This window comes from Stegostoma tigrinum, chromosome 41 (assembly GCF_030684315.1).
Source record: "Stegostoma tigrinum isolate sSteTig4 chromosome 41, sSteTig4.hap1, whole genome shotgun sequence".
Classification (NCBI taxonomy): domain Eukaryota; kingdom Metazoa; phylum Chordata; class Chondrichthyes; order Orectolobiformes; family Stegostomatidae; genus Stegostoma; species Stegostoma tigrinum.
The window spans coordinates 10,054,457-10,071,386 of NC_081394.1; the positions used below are offsets into that span (position 1 = coordinate 10,054,457).

At 54.9% G+C, this 16,930-nt stretch overlaps 1 protein-coding gene across 1 annotated transcript in view; it reads left to right on the forward strand.

Annotated features, from left to right (window-relative positions):
* LOC125448557 (protein capicua homolog) overlaps positions 1-16,138 on the forward strand; it is a 151,214-nt gene extending 135,076 nt beyond the window's left edge. The window contains 5 exon segments of the mRNA XM_059641414.1: positions 691-899; positions 1,261-1,412; positions 4,499-4,630; positions 8,531-8,671; positions 14,846-16,138. Coding sequence (XP_059497397.1) covers positions 691-899; positions 1,261-1,412; positions 4,499-4,630; positions 8,531-8,671; positions 14,846-15,117 — 906 coding nt within the window. The 3' untranslated portion in view covers positions 15,118-16,138.
* Positions 16,139-16,930: the final 792 nt, after the last annotated feature.

The following is a 16,930-nucleotide window of genomic DNA, read 5'->3' on the forward strand; positions in this document are numbered from 1 at the left end:
ACTGTGGGGAGGGGGAGGGAGTGTGGGAAGGGGGGAGGGAGTGTGGGGAGGGAGAAAGGGAAGGAGGGAGAGGGAGGGATTGGGAGTGGGAGCAGAGAGGTGAAGGGAGAGGGAGCCGAAAGGTGAGGTCGAGGGGTGGGGGGAGAGGGAGCGGAGGGAGTACAGAGGTGAAGGGAGAGGGAGGGTTGAGAGGGAGCAGAAAGGTGAAGGGGAGGGAGGGGGGAGAGGGAGCATTGAGGTGAAGCGTGTGGGCAGGTGGGGAGAGGGAGTGCGAGCAGAGAGGTGAAGGAAGAGGGAGGGATTGGCAGTGGGAAGAGAAAGGTGTGGGGAGAGGGAGCAGAGAGGTGGAGGGAGGAGAAGGGGGATGGAGAAAGAGAGAGTGGGGTGGGGACATGAAGGCAGCTTAGATACAGTGGGTAGCAGTCATGGGGCTGAGGGGCAGATCGCACACGGAAGCCTGGACAGGGCAGCCAGAGGGAAGCGGAGCCTTGGGGGACAGATGGGGGCCGTGGGTGGCTATGGGCTGGCGTGGGAGCACACTGTCAGTCCTGAGCATTAATGTCTCTCTCTCTCCGCTCCCGCCCCTTCTCCCCCGCCCCCTCTCCTCTCCTCCCCCCCCTCCCTCCCCCCCCCCCCCCCCCCGCTTTCTCTCCCGCTCTCCCTCTCACTCTCTGTGCGTGTTGTTTGTAGCCTGGGAAGTTCACAGCGAGTACGGAGTGGCGTGGAGTGACAGACCCTGGCTCGGAGGCTCCATCCACCTCTCAGGCCCCAGCAGGCTGTGGTGAGCTGGCCAAGCCTTCGGGCAGCACCTCCTCAGACAGCAGCGATAGGAAGGAGCAGCCCAAGAAGCTGAAAGTGAGACCACCACCTCTGAAGAAAACCTTTGATTCTGTGGACAAGTGAGTGGTGGAATTCCATTGGAAGTTCCCACCCAGGGAAACGGGAGCATTGGGAAGAGTTTACACCACACGGTGGGTGGGGGGGGGGGACGGCGTGCTGGGATTACAGACCCCCTACCCGTCACTGTGCCGGGGGGGTGGGTCACAGACACGGATCCCCGTCACCGTGTAGGGTGGGGGTGGCATCTCAGGTGCAGACCCCGTCACTGTGCCGGGGCGGGGGGATGGGTCACAGACACGGACCCCTCACGGTGCTGGGGTGGAATCACAGACCACCCTGGCCTGTGTGAAGAGTTTGCAGTATTTATTGGGTTGTTAATGAGCACCCCCCCTCGCTCACTTCCCTCGCTGCCTCCCACAGGGTGCTGTCTGAGGTTGATTTTGAGGAGCGGTTTGCAGAGCTGCCAGAGTTCCGACCTGAGGAAGTTCTGCCCTCGCCTACCCTGCAGGCCCTCACAACGTCACCCAGAGCCATCCTCAGCAGCTACAGGAAGAAGAGAAAGAATTCCACTGGTAATGTCAGCTTTCTCACTCAGTCCCTCCTCCCCAACCACCCCCCTCCCTCTCCCACCTCCCCCTCCCTCCCTAACCCCTTCCATCTCACCTCTCTTCCTGTCTCTTCCTGTTTCTTTCTGTTCTTCCACCCTCTCTTTCTCGTCTTCTCTCCTCTCTCTCCCTTCTTCCTCCGTCACTCCCTTCTTCCTCCGTCACTCCCTTCTTCCTCCGTCACTCCCTTCTTCCTCCGTCACTCCCTTCTTCCTCCGTCACTCCCTTCTTCCTCCGTCACTCCCTTCTTCCTCCGTCACTCCCTTCTTCCTCCGTCACTCCCTTCTTCTTTCTCTCTCTCCTTGCCGTTCCTCTCTCCTCCTCCGCCCTTCCCTTCTCTGTCCATTTCCCCCTCTTAGTCTCTTCTTCCACCCTCTCTCTCTCCTCCTCACCCCTCACTGTCTCCTCCCTGCCCACCATCCATGCTCTCTTTCCTCCTCCCCACGCTCTCTTTCCTCCTCCCCACGCTCTCTCTCCTCCTCCCCACGCTCTCTCTCCTCCTCCCCACGCTCTCTCTCCTCCTCCCCACGCTCTCTCTCCTCCTCCCCACGCTCTCTCTCCTCCTCCCCACGCTCTCTCTCCTCCTCCCCACGCTCTCTCTCCTCCTCCCCACGCTCTCTCTCCTCCTCCCCACGCTCTCTCTCCTCCTCCCCACGCTCTCTCTCCTCCTCCCCACGCTCTCTCTCCTCCTCCCCACGCTCTCTCTCCTCCTCCCCACGCTCTCTCTCCTCCTCCCCACGCTCTCTCTCCTCCTCCCCACGCTCTCTCTCCTCCTCCCCACGCTCTCTCTCCTCCTCCCCACGCTCTCTCTCCTCCTCCCCACGCTCTCTCTCCTCCTCCCCTCGCTTTCTCTCTTCCTCCCCTCGCTCTCTCTCCTCCTCCCCTCGCTCTCTCTCCTCCTCCCCTCGCTCCTTCTCCTCCCCTTGCTCGCTCTCTCTCCTCCTCTCTCTCTGCCTCTATCTCTATCTATCTCTCTCTCTCTCCATCTCTCTCTCTTCCCCCCCTCTCTCCCTCCTCCCCCGTTCTCTCCTCCTTGCCCTCCATCTCTTTCTTCTTCACCCTCCCCTTCCCCTCTGTCTTCTCCCTCCTGTCTCTCCTCTTCCCCGTTTGTCTCCTCACAGCTCTCACTTGTTGTCCCCTACCCTATCCTGTCTCCCTACCCTTCCCTTTGCTTCGCTCTGTGCCCGGATGTGTGCTGTCAGGTATTTTAACTCTGTTTCAGTTGTCTGCCTTGCCCCAGTGAAAACATGAGCGATTGTGGGGTTCTGTGATAAAATTCCCATGTGTCAGTCAGCAAGGAGATGCTGGAGGGTCACACTGTTGTGCCTCTCCCTGTGAAATCCACCACATTCATCCCATGGGTAACCCTACTTCTGTGTCTACCTTCTTCATTTGCTCACTGCAGCCCTAACCCCTTCTCCACGCTGCAGCCCACATCCTCATCCCGTTCCCACTTTCTCCCTCCACCCCTCGCTGTCTGGTCTTCTGTCGGCGCATCGATCTGTTTACCTTTCACAAGGTGCCAGCTTCCATCGCTTGGGTGGCTAGTTAAGTGTAACCACGATTGAAGGCAAAAAGAAAGCCACACCAAGTCTCAACAGTGAACAAACAAAACAAAAATATATTTGTCCTAAAACCTTAACTGTAACACGTGGTAAAATGGAATCTTCAACTAATATCCCCTTTAAATCCAAACCCACGCAATCACTCACAAATAGCACACAGGAGGCAAACATTTTCTTCTCGCACGTACCGTGGGTGGAAACTGCGGGGGAAAAGGAACAGAAGTCTGTGGACTGAGAGTCGGAATCAAACAGGATAGGATGAGGTGACTCTCAGTTCTGTCTGTGGCTTTTGGCCACGGTATCATGTCATCGACCACGGCGACCCTCAATCTGTTGGCCATTTGGTTAGATCTGGATCTGGGGTGGCACGGTGGCTCGGCGGTTAGTGCTGCTACCTCTTAGCACCAGGGACCCGGGTTCAATTCCAGCCTCGGGCGACCATCTGTGTGGAGTTTGCACAATCTCCCCATGTCTGCGTGGGTTTCCTCCGGGTGCTCCGGTTTCCTCCCACAGTCCAAAGATGTGCCGGTTAGGGTGGATTGGTCATGCTGAATTACCCATAGCGTCCAAGGATGTGTAGGTTAGGTGGGTTATAAGGGGATGGGTCTGGGTGGGATGCTCAGAGGGTTGGTGTGGACTCATTGGGCTGAACGGCCTGTTTCCACACTGTAGGGATTCTATGTAATTCGATGTAATAGTCTCAGCTTGAGCAGGAAGTGTTTCCTCCATAGCTGAGTCTGGATTGTCAGTAGCAGAGACAGAGAGAGTGTCATCTTGCCTGCTTGCAGGCTGCAGCAGATCTCGGTCTGCCTACATTCTCTCCTCCCAGCTCTCTCACATACTGCAACATGGAACCGTTCCTGAGCTGATGCTGGGCCGTTCTGCCATTCCATTCAAAACTGCCTGCTGCTATTTAGCCTCGAAAATGTCAAGTCCAGCTTGTTTAAAGAATTAGATATCTTTGTGAAACCACACAGTTCCACCTTTGCCTGAAGTTGTGACTGGCCTGAGACGCACCAGTTCAAGTTTGCACTTCCCACTTGATGTATCAAGCGAACGGGATATGGCTGTCAGAAAGGGGTCCTTAATTGACAAGGTGACATTCTACCCAGCGTTAGCTCTGTGATCTGCTTTGCTCACTAACCCCTGCCTCCATCTCTTTCTCCCGGTCTCAATGCCTGACAATTAGAGATTAAATTTGTCTGTCCCTTTGCTGACTGGGCTGCCTCAGATATGACCCATCGTACCTTACGCTGTCCCCTTGGTATCCTGCTCGGTCATACTCGGCCCCCTGATCTGCCAGTGTCTGTTCGCGCCCCTTGCCGCTGCTAACCCTCCCCCACCACCGCCCCTCCCTCGCCGTGTACCCCCCGCCCGCCCCCCCGGTGAATGCCCCTGTCTGCCCCCGTGAGCCCACTGCTGCCTCTGTGCCCAACCCCCCAAACTCTGACCCCTGCTCTCACTCGCTGTCCTGTGGTTCTCCTGCAGATCTGGACTCCTCGACTGAAGACCCGATCTCCCCGAAGAGAAAGATGCGCCGCCGCTCCAGTTGCAGCTCCGAACCCAACACGCCAAAGAGTGCCAACAGGGAGGGTGAAATCTTCACCTTCGATAAGCCTGGTACGGAGGGCCCAGGCCCACAGTCCCAGCTGCACCACCATTACGGCCCTCAAACCCCACCACTCCCCCGACCCGGGCATTTCACTACAGCACCATCGGGACGTCTTTCACACCGAAGGCAGTAGGACTGATCTGTTTTATCGAGTTTCTTAATAAAGGACACACAAGGGCAGAGAGGTTTCGAGATGGTTTCCCAGAACTCGGGACACAGGTACTTCAAGGCAGAGCCACTAGCAGGAAGCTGATTAATCGCACCACTACACCAGAGGCCAGAATTGGTGAGAGACACAGATCTGGGCAAGTTATAGGGCTGCAGGGGGTTACACAAGGAGGAGTGTAGGGGCTGGAGGGGGTTACAGAGATAGGAGGGGGTGTAGGGACTGGAGGAGGTTACAGAGATAGGGAGGGGGTGTAGGGGCTGGAGGGGGTTACAGAGATAGAGAGGGGGTGTAGGGGCTGGAGCGGGTTACAGAGATAGGAGGGGGTGTAGGGACTGGAGGAGGTTACAGAGATAGGGAGGGGGTGTAGGGGCTACAGGGGGTTACACAAGGAGGAGTGTAGGGGCTGGAGGAGGTTACAGAGATAGGGAGGGGGTGCAGGGGCTGGAGGGGGTTACAGAGATAGGGAGGGGGTGTAGGGGCTGGAGGGGGTTACAGAGATAGGGAGGGGGTGTAGGGGCTGGAGGGGGCTACAGAGATAGGGAGGGGGTGTAGGGGGTGGACGGAGTTACAGAGATAGGGAGGGGGTGTAGGGGCTGGAGGAGGTTACAGAGATAGGGAGGGGGTGGACGGGGTTACAGAGATAGGGAGGGGGTGTAGGGGCTGGAGGGGGTTACAGAGATAGGGAGGGGGTGTAGGGGCTGGAGGGGGTTACAGAGATCAGGTTGGGTGGAGGCACTGGAGGAGGTTACAGAGATAGGGAGGAGTGTAGGGGCTGGAGGACGCTACAGAGATAGGGAGGCAGTGTAGGGGCTAGAGGGGGGTTACAGAGATAGCGAGGGGGTGTAGGGACTGGAGGGGGTGCAGGGACTGGCGGGGGTTACAGAGATGGGGAGGGGGTGTATGGGCTGGAGGAGGTTACAAAGATGGGGAGGGGGTGTATGGGCTGGAGGAGGTCTCCGAGATAGGAAGGGGGTATAGGGGGTGAAGGGGGTTTCAGAGATAGGGAGGGGATATAGGGGCTGGAGGAGATTACAGAGATACGGAGGGGGTGTAGGGGCCGCAGAGGGTTACAGAGATAGGGAGTGGGTTTAGGGACTGGAGGAGGTTACAGAGATAGGGTGGGGGTGTAGGGACTGGAGGGGGTTACAGAGATAGGGAGGGGCTGTAGGGGCTAGAGGAGGTTACAGAGATAGGGAGGGGTATAGGGACTGGAGGGGGTTACAGAGATAGGGAGGGGGTGTAGGGGCTGGAGGAGGTTACAGAGACAGGGAGGGAGTGTACGGGCTGAAGGGGTTACAGAGATGGGGAGGGGGTGTAGGGACTGGAGGAGGTTACAGAGGTAGGGAGGGGGTGTCGGGGCTGCGGGGGGTTACACAGGGAGGAGTGTAGGGACTGGAGGAGGTTACAGAGATAGGAGGGGGTGTAGAGGCTGGAGTGGGTTACAGAGATAGGGAGGGGGGGTGTAGGGGCTGGAGTGGGTTAAAGAGATAGGGAGGGGGTGGAGGGAGTGTAGGGGCTGGAGGGAATTACAGAGATGGGGGGGGGTATAGGGGCTGGAGGTTATACAGGTACAGGGGGGGTGTATGGGTTGGAGGTTACAGGTACGGGGGGGGTGTAGGGACTGGAGGAGGTTACAGAGATAGGGAGGAGTGTAGGGACTGGAGGAGGTTACAGAGATAGGGAGGGGGTGTAGGGGCTGGAGGGGGATATAGAGATAGGGAGCGGGTGTAGGGACTGGAGGAGTTTACAGACATAGGGAGGGAGTGTAGGGACTGGAGGAGGGTACAGAGATAGGGAGGAGTGTAGGGATTGGAGGAGGTTACAGAGATAGGGACTGGAGGAGGTTACAGAGATAGGGAGGGGGTGTAGGGGCTGCAGGGGTTACAGAGATAGGGAGGGGGTGTAAGGGCTGGAGGGGGTTACAGAGATAGGGACGAGTGTAGGGGCTGGAGGGGGCTACAGAGATAGGGAGGGGGTGTAGGGGCTGCAGGGGTTACAGAGATAGGGAGGGGGTGTAGGGGCTGGAGGGGGTTACAGAGATAGGGAGGGGTGTAGGGGCTGGAGGGGGTTACAGAGATATGGAGGGGGTGTCGGGGCTGCAGGAGGTTACACAAGGAGGAGTGCAGGGACTGGAGGAGGTTACAGAGATAGGGACGGGGTGTAGGGGCTGGAGGAGGTTACAGAGATAGGGACGAGTGTAGGGGCTGGAGGGGGCTACAGAGATAGGGAGGGGGTGTAGGGGCTGCAGGGGGTTACAGAGATAGGGAGGGGGTGTAAGGCTGGAGGGGGTTACAGAGATAGGGATGGGGTCTCGGGGCTGGAGGAGGTTACAGAAAGAGGGAGGGAGTGTAGTGGCTGAAGGGGGTTACAGAGATAGGGAGGGAGTGTAGGGGCTGGAGGAGGTTACAGAGATAGGGAGAGAGTGTAGTGGCTGAAGGGGGTTACAGAGATAGGGAGGGGGTGTAGGGGCTGGAGGGGGTTACAGAGATAGGGAGGGGGTGTAGGGGCTGGAGGGGGTTATAGCGATAGGGAGGGTTGTAGGGGCTGGAGGAAGTTACAGAGATAGGGAAGGAGTGTAGGGGCTGAAGGGGTTACAGAGATATGGAGGGGGTGTAGGGACTGGAGGAGGTTACAGAGATAGGGAGGGGGTGTCGGGGCTGCAGGGGGTTACACAGGGAGGAGTGCAGGGACTGGAGGAAGTTACAGAGATAGGGAGGGGCTGGAGGGGGCGTAGGGGCTGGAGGGGATTACAGAGATACGGAGGGTGTGTAGGGGCTGGAGGTTACAGGTCCAGGGAGGGGGTGTATGGTTTGGAGGTTACAGGTATGGGAGGGGTGTTGGGACTGGAGGAAGTTACAGAGATAGGGAGGGGCTGGAGGGTGTGTAGGGGCTGGATGGGATTACAGAGATAGTGAGGGGGTGTAGGGGCTGGATGGGATTACAGAGATAGGGAGGGGGTGTAGGGGCTGGAGGGGGTTACAGAGATAGCGAGGGGGTATAGGGGCTGGAGGGGTTTGCAGAGATAGGGAGCGGGTGTCGGGGCTGCAGGGGGTTACACAGCGAGGAGTGTAGAGACTGGAGGAGGTTACAGAGATAGGGAGGTGGTATAGGGACTGGAGCGGTTACAGAGATAGGGAGGGGGTGTTGGATCTGGAGGAGGTTACAGAGATAGGGAGTGGGTGTCGGGGCTGGAGGTTACATGTACAGGGAGGGGGTGTATGGGTTGGAGGTTTCAGCTACGGTGGGGGGGTGTCGGGGCTGGAGGGGTTTAAGGTGATAGGGACATGAAGGGGCAGTACTTGTTAACAATGTGAGATGAGCAGAAAGGGGTCTGCGGAGTTCATTGGGAGGAGCTCCTTTGCTCTGCTGCTGTACACGAGGCTCTGACAGCTTGGAGACTTCTACACAGCATCCCTTCCCATTCCCAATGCCCCCCCAGTACTGTTCCCTTCGACTGTTCCAAGGTTCACTGTCAGTCCTGCTGTCCATTGGCTGGGGTTGATGTGCATTTACGTTGCGCCGATGATGCTCTGTGTGAGCCCGGCCCTGCAGCTGTGACTGTGCGGTTGCAGGCCAGGCCTGCCTGGGTAGACAGTGACTTGGCGTTGAGATTGTGTGACCTCATTACCCTCTCTGGTGTGGTCACCTCACCCTGTTATTGCAGACCTCTACCCTGGGTTATCGCAGCCCACTCACCCTGCACACTGGCCTGACCTGTGACCTGTGTTGACTCCCACAGCTGCCCAGGGGTCGGATGCCGATGATGTGTTGGCTGATCTGGAGTTTGACAAGGTGCCATACTCGTCCCTCAGAAGGACACTAGACCAGAGGCGGGCACTGGTCATGCAGCTGTTCCACGAACACGGATTTTTCCCGTCAGGTACAGGGGGGCACTGTCTGTGTGTGTGTGTGTCAGGTACAGGGGGGCACTGTGTGTGTGTGTGTGTGTGTGTGCGCCAGGTACAGGGGGGCACTGTGTGTGTGCCAGGTACAGGGGGGCACTGTGTGTGTGTGTCTGCGCGCGCCAGGTACAGGGGGGCACTGTGTGTGTGTCTGTCTGTCAGGTACAGCGGGGTAGTGTGCGTGTGTGTGTGTCAGGTACAGGGGGTCACTGTGTGTGTCAGGTACCAGGGACACTGTCTGTATGTCAGGTACAGGGGGTCACCGTCTGTGTGTGAGGTACCGGGGGGACTGTGTCTGTGTGTCAGGTACAAGGGGGCACTGTGTGTGTGTGTTTATATCAGGCGAGGGAGGGGCACTGCCTGTGTGTCTGTGTTTGTATATCAGGTACGGGGGGGCACCATGTGTGTGTGTGTCATGTACCGGGGGCACTGTCTGTGTGTGTGTGTCAGGTACGAGGGGGCACCGTGTGTGTGTGTGTCAGGTACCGGGGGGGCACTGTGTGTGTGTGTGTGTGTGTGTGTGTGTGTCAGGTACAGGGGGGCACTGTCTGTGTGTGTGTCAGGTACAGGGGGGCACTGTCTGTGTGTGTGTGTGTGTGTGTGTGTGTGTGTGTGTGTGTGTGTGTGTGTGTGTGTCAGGTACAGGGGGCACTGTCTGTGTGTGTGTGTGTGTGTGTGTGTCAGGTACCGGGGGGGGCACTGTGTGTGTGTGTGTGTGTGTGTGTCAGGTACAGGGGGGCACTGTCTGTGTGTGTGTGTGTGTCAGGTACAAGGGGGCACTGTGTGTGTGTGTTTATATCAGGCGAGGGAGGGGCACTGCCTGTGTGTCTGTGTTTGTATATCAGGTACGGGGGGGCACCATGTGTGTGTGTGTCATGTACTGGGGGCACTGTCTGTGTGTGTGTGTGTGTGTGTGTCAGGTACCAGGGGGCACCGTGTGTGTGTGTGTGTGTGTGTGTGTCAGGTACCGGGGGGGGCACTGTGTGTGTGTGTGTGTGTGTGTGTGTGTCAGGTACAGGGGGGCACTGTCTGTGTGTGTGTCAGGTACAGGGGGGCACTGTCTGTGTGTGTGTGTGTGTGTGTCAGGTACAGGGGGGCACTGTCTGTGTGTGTGTGTGTGTGTGTGTGTGTGTCAGGTACAGGGGGGCACTGTGTGTGTGTGTGTGTGTGTGTGTGTGTGTGTCAGGTACAGGGGGGCACTGTCTGTGTGTGTGTGTGTGTGTGTGTGTGTGTGTCAGGTACAGGGGGGCACTGTGTGTGTGTCAGGTACAGGGGGGCACTGTCTGTGTGTGTGTGTGTGTCAGGTACAGGGGGGCACTGTCTGTGTGTGTGTGTGTGTCAGGTACAGGGGGGCACTGTCTGTGTGTGTGTGTGTGTGTGTGTGTGTCAGGTACAGGGGGGCACTGTCTGTGTGTGTGTGTGTGTGTGTGTGTGTCAGGTACAGGGGGGCACTGTCTGTGTGTGTCAGGTACAGGGGGGCACTGTCTGTGTGTGTGTGTGTGTGTGTGTGTGTCAGTCAGGTACGGGGGGCAGTGTGTGTGTATGTTTGTATTATCAGGTACAGGGGAGCACTGTGTGTGTTTGTGTGTGTGTGTGAGAGTGTGAGAGAGAGAGAGAGAGAGACAGACAGACAATAGACACAGTATGTGCAGGAATAGGCCATTCGGCCCTTCGAGCCAGCATCACCATTCATTATGGTCATGGCTGATCATCCACAATCAGTATCCTGTTCCTGCCTTATCCGCATAACCTTGATTCCACTATCTTTAAGAGCTCTATCCATCTCTTTCTTGAAAGTATCCTGTGACTTGGCTTCCACTGCCTTCTGGGGCAGAGCATTCCATATATCCACCACTCTCTGGGTGAAGAAGTTTTTCCTCAACTCTGTTCTAAATGGCCTACCCCTTATTTTTAAACTGTGTCCCCTGGTTCTGGACTCACCCATCAGCGGAAACATGCTTCCTGCCTCCAGAGTGTCTAATCCCTTAATAATCTTATACGTTTTCATTAGAAAGACGGAGATTGAGGGGGGACCTGATTGAGGTCTACAAAATCATGAGGGGTATAGACAGGGTGGATAGCAAGAAGCTTTTTCCCAGAGTGGGGGACTCAATTACTAGGGGTCATGAGTTCAAAGTGAGAGGAGGAAAGTTTAAGGGAGATATGCGTGGAAAGCTCTTTACACAGAGGGTGGTGGGTGCCTGGAACGCGTTGCCAGCGGAGGTGGTAGGCGCAGACACGATAGCATCATTTAAGATATATTTGGACAGGTACATGGATGGGCAGGGAGCAAATGGACATAGACCCTTAGAAAATAGATGACAGGTCAGACACAGGATCTTGATCGGCGCAGGCTTGGAGGGCTGAAGGGCCTGTTCTTGTGCTGTAATTTTCTTTGTTCTTTGTTGTTTGTCTTTGTCTCAATCAGATCCCCTCTCATCCTTTTAAACTCAAGTGTGTACAAGCCCAGTCGCTCCAATCTTTCAACATATGATAGTCCCACCATTCCGGGAATTGACCTCGAGAACCTACACTGCACTCCCTCAATAGCAAGAATGTCCTTCCTCAAATTTGGAGACCAAAACTGCACACAATACTCCAGGTGCGGTCTCACCAGGGCCCTGTACAGCTGCAGAAGGACCTCTTTGCTCCTATACTCAATTCCTCTTGTTATGAAGGCCAGCATGCTATTAGCTTTCTTCACTGCCTGCTGTACCTGCATGCTTGCTTTCATTGACTGATGTACAAGAACACCTAGATCTCATTGTGCTTCCCCTTTACCTAACTTGACTCCATTTAGATAGTAATCTGCCTTCCTGTTCTTGCCACCAAAGTGTATAACCACACATTTATCCACATTAAACTGCATCTGCCACGCATCTGTCCATTCCACCTAAACTGTCCAAGTCACCCTGTATCCTCATAACATCTTCCTCACATTTCACACTGCCACCCAGCTTTGTGTCATCAGCAAATTTGATAATATTACTTTTCATGCCTTCATCTATATCATTAATGTATATTGTAAACAGCTGCGGTCCCAGCACCACACCTTGTGGTACCCCACTGGTCACCGCCTGCCATTCCAAAAGGGACCCATTTATCGCTACTCTCTGCTTCCTGTCAGCCAGCCAGTTTTCAACCAAAGTCAGTATTTTGTCCCCAATACCATGTGCCCTAATTTTGCTCACTAATTTCCTATGCGGGACTTTATCAAAGGCTTTCTGAAAGTCCAGGTGCCCTACATCCACTGGCTCTCCCTAATCCATCTTCATAGTTACATCCTCAAAAACTTCCAGAAGATTAGTCAAGCACGATTTCCCCTTAATTAGTCCATGCTGACTCTGACCTGTTACTGCTATCCAAATGAGTCGTAATTTCATCTTTTATAATTCACTCCAGCATCGTTCCCACCACTGACGTCAGGTTAACCGGTCTATAATTCCGTTTCTCTCTCCCTCCTTTCTTGAAAAGTGGGACAACATTAGCCACCCTCCAATCCGCAGGAACTGATCCTGAATCTATAGAACATTGGAAAATAATTACCAATGCATCCATGATTTCTAGAGCCTTAAGTACCCTGGGATGCAGACCATCAGGCCCTAGGGACTTATCAGCCTTCAGCCCTCACAGTCTATCCAACACCATTTCCCAATATAAAGACCCTTCAGTTCGTCCATTACCCTCCGTCCTTCAGCCACTATTACATCTGGAAGATTGTTTGTGTCTTCCCCAGTGAAGACAGATCCAAAGTACCTCTTCAACTCTTCTGCCATTTCCTTGTTCCTTATAATAAATTCACCTGTTTCTGTCTCAAGGGCCCAATTTTAGTCGTAACCATTTTTTTTCTTTTCACATACCTAAAAGAGCTTTTACTATCCTGCTTTATACTTTTGGCCAGTTTTCCTTCATAGCTCATTTTTTCTCTGCGTATTGCCTTTTTAGTTATCCGCTGTTGCTCTTTAAAAGCTTCCCAGTCCTCCGGCTTCCCACTCATCTTTGCAGTGTTATACTTCTCTTTAATCTTTATACACTCCTTAACTTCCCTCGTCAGCCACGGCCGCCCCCGCCTCCCCTTAGGATCGTTCTTCCTCTTTGGAATGAACTGGCCCTGCACCTTCTGCATTATATCCAGAAATACCTGCCGTTGTTCCACTGCCACCCCTGATAGGGTATTGAACCACTGAACTTTGGCCAGCTCCTCCCTCATAGCTCCATCATTCCCTTTATTCAACTACAATACTGACACTTCCGATTCTCCCTTCTCCCTCTCAAACTGCAGATTAAAACTTATCATATTATGGTCACTACCTCCTAATGGCTCCTTTACTTTGAGGTCCCTGATCAAATCTGGTTCATTGCACAACACCAGATCCAGAATTGCCTCCTCCCTGGTAGGCTCCAGTACAAGCCGTTCTAAGAATCCATCTCGGAGGCACTCTACAAACTCCCTTTCTTGGAGTCCAGTACCATCCTGATTCTCCCAGTCTACCCTCATGTTGAAATCTCCCATAATAACTGTAGTGACACCTTTGTGACAGGCCAATTTCAACTCTTGCTTCAACCTGCACCCTACATCCTGACTACTGTTTGGGGGCCTGTAGATAACTCCCATTAGGGTCTTTCTACCCTTAGAATTTCTCAGCTCTATCCATACTGACTCTACATCTCCTGACTCTATGTCCCCCCACGCAAGGGACCGAATATCATTCCTCACCAACAGGGCTACCCCACCCCCTCTGCCCGTCAGTCTGTCCTTTCGAGAGCACGTATCGCCTTGAATATTCATTTCCCAGGCCCTGTCCACTTGAAGCCACGTCTCATTATCCCCACAACATCATACCTGCCAACTTCCAACTGAGCCTCAAGCTCATCCACCTTATTTCTTACGCTTCGTGCATTCATATATAATATTTTTAATTTGTTTCTCCCCTCACCCTTCCTGTCAATCCCTATTTCACTTGGCCATACTGTACGATCCCTTCTTGAGTTTTTTGCTCCATTGATTCTGTTGTCCTTCTTAACTTCTCTTATTCTCACTTTCCCTTTAACTTCATTCTTAAATTTCCAGTTTGGCCCCTTCCCCCCCACCCCCACTACTTAGTTTAAACACACCTGTGTGGCAGTGGTAAACCTGCCTGCCAGAATAATAAAATGTGGGGCTGGATGAACACAGCAGGCCAAGCAGCATCTCAGGAGCACAAAAGCTGACGTTTCGGGCCTCGACCCTTCATCAGAGACTTCATCAGAGACTTCATCCCCCCCTCTCTGATGAAGGGTCTAGGCCCGAAACGTCAGCTTTTGTGCTCCTGAGATGCTGCTGGGCCTGCTGTGTTCATCCAGCCTCATATTTTATTATCTTGGATTCTCCAGTATCTGCAGTTCCCGTTATCCCTGCCCTGCCAGAATGCTGTCCCCCACCTATTAGGGTGAAATCTGTCCCTCTTGTACAATTTATTCTTACCCCAAAACATACCCCAGTGATCCAAGAATGTAAATCCTTACTTCCAGCACCAGTTCCTCAGCCACATGTTCAAGTCCATTATCTCCCTGCTCCTGCCTTCTCCAGCCCAAGGAACTGGAAGCAAATCAGAGATACCCACCCTGGAATTCCTGCTTTTCAGCCTTCTCCCGAGTTCTCTGAAGTCCTGCTGTAGAATGTGTGTGTCAGGTTCAGGGGGACACTGTCTGTCTATGTATGTGTCAGGTACAGGGGGGGTCACTGTGTGTGTGTGTGTGTTTCAGGTACAGGGGGCCACTGTCTGTCTGACATTGGCACACCCTCCCAGCCCTGCATCCCACCCGCAGTGGTTCGTTTCCCTGCCCTCTCCCCAGTGAAATACCACCCCCCCCCCCCAGACCCCTGTCAATACCTCCCCTCCCCACCTCATTTCCCCCAGACTCTGCCTTCTCCTGGTCTTGTGTTTCTCCCCCTCTCCCTGGTCTCTCAGTCCCCTTGGCATGTTCAGCCTATAATATGGCACATTAATCTGACCGCCATCTGACTGTGACAGCATTGGGTCAGTGAGCTGAATGTCCTCTCCCAGTCTCTGATTCCAAATGGACAGCACCAGTGGAGCTATACAGCAGGAACAGGGAAGTAGGGGTGCAGTACGGAGGCTTGGTTACTGACCGACTGTTCTCTCCCGCAGCCCATGCCACAGCGAGTTTCCAGACCCGGTACTCAGATATTTTCCCCACCAAGGTCTGCCTACAGCTGAAGATCCGCGAAGTGAGGCAGAAGATCATGCAGACAGCGACCCCGAACGAGCAACCACAGAGCTCTCTGTTTGTGCCGACCTCTCCTCCGGGCCAGCCATGCCCGGACACCAGGCCTGATGACGAGGGAGAGCTGGCAGAGGAAGTGGAGAGGCCGCAGCCGACGCCAGGGGAGAGTCCTGAGCCTGGCAGTAGCACCAGGTGATGGCAGACAGAGGGCTGGCAGCCGGCACAGCGTGGCACAGCACGGCACACTTTTTATATGTAAAGACCGTCCGAGAGCAAACCAAACAGAGCCTGCTCCCCCCCACCTGCCCGACTGTCCCCGTCCAGGAGCGAAGTGTCAGCCTGGTAACGCGACCCGTGTGAGTGGGGGTGGGGACATGAGGGGGTGCGATCAGATGGCGCAAGGCGCCCACTGCCCTAACATGGGGCACGTTTTGGAGCGGTCTGCCTGAAGACCACCCTCTCCCCACCCCACCTCGTAATGCGGTGTGTGTGTGTGTGTGTGTGTGTGTGTGTGTGTGTGCGCTGATGGTGGGGGACGGCTAAAGGTGCCAGGGTTTGGTGGGGATGGATTGCAGGCTTTGTAATCGCTCTGTTGCTTTTCGTCAGGGACCGCACACACCACGCTCCTGCACACACCAGACAAAATCGATCAATCTGAGGAGATCTGTCGTTCATCCGACACCCTTCCCCACCCCCCCACCCCTCCCAATCTCCCACCCCTCTAGCTCACCTTGTCTGAGAGGGTGTGGGCCAGGGTGGGGAGGAGTATAGACTGCTTTCTGTTTGTCTCTGACCGCGGTTGTTTTTATCAGAACTAATTGTATTGGGAGCTCTGTACAGATTCCAAACCATGTTATTGATTCCAGCTAAGCCTGCCCTATCACTCCGCCCCCGCTAATCCCTCTGTACAACTCAATCTCTCTTTCTGCTTTAAATCTCCCTTCCCTCCCTCTGCCACCATCTTTCTCCATGTACTCTTCCCTCCTCCTGTCTCTGCCTCCCACTCTGTCCTCCATCACTTCTCCATGCCCTCTGCTTGGGTCACTCCCACTACGCGCTGTTCCTGTCTCTCCCTCCCTCAGTCTCCCCCTGCCCGCTCCTCATACAGCCCCTGCAGCGAAATCTTGTGCTAAAGCATTCTGTACAGAAGATGTAAAATTGCTTTGTATTATAGATTGAAGGTGCCCCTGAGGGGTGCCATCTCCGAATTGTGAAAACTGTGTTTTTCATTTGTCACTAAGCTGACACAATTATGCCATGCTGCTCACCACCACCAGTGTACCCGAGTCTCCTCAAATCCATTAACGGGATGCGGGCATTGATGCCCGTCCCTAATTGCCCAAGGGTCAACCACACATCGCTGTGGGCCTGGCCTCACATAGAGGCCAGACCAGGTAAGGAAGGCAGTTTCCTTCCCTAAAGTGAACCAGGTGGATTCTTCCGACAATCAGCAATGGATTCATGGTTGTCATTAGATTCTTAATTCCAGATATTTATTGAATTCAAATTCCACCGTGTGCTGTGGTGGGATTCGAACCTGGGTCCCCAGAATGTTACCTGCTCTCTGGATTAACAGTCCAGCAATAATACTATTTGGAACGAGCTCCTCTACCACTCCGTTGGTACTGGGTCTGTGCTATCAGACCGACCCCGTTCCTGCGGCAGTACTCCCCAATCCCAATTTGGCCCGCATCCCAGAGTGGACAAGGAACATGGTGATCCGGGAGGAAACATAGCCGCCAGTAATGGCAGAGCAAGCTGCCATAGTGCAGCGCTCCCCCGGCGCCGACCCTCCGACAGCGCGGCGCTCCCCCGGCGCCGACCCTCCGACAGCGCGGCGCTCCCCCGGCGCCGACCCTCCGACAGCGCGGCGCTCCCCCGGCGCCGACCCTCCGACAGCGCGGCGCTCCCCCGGCGCCGACCCTCCGACAGCGCGACGCTCCCCCGGTGCAGACCCTCCAGCTCTCTGTTGTTCAGACCATTCAGCGCACATACTGAGATGATATATG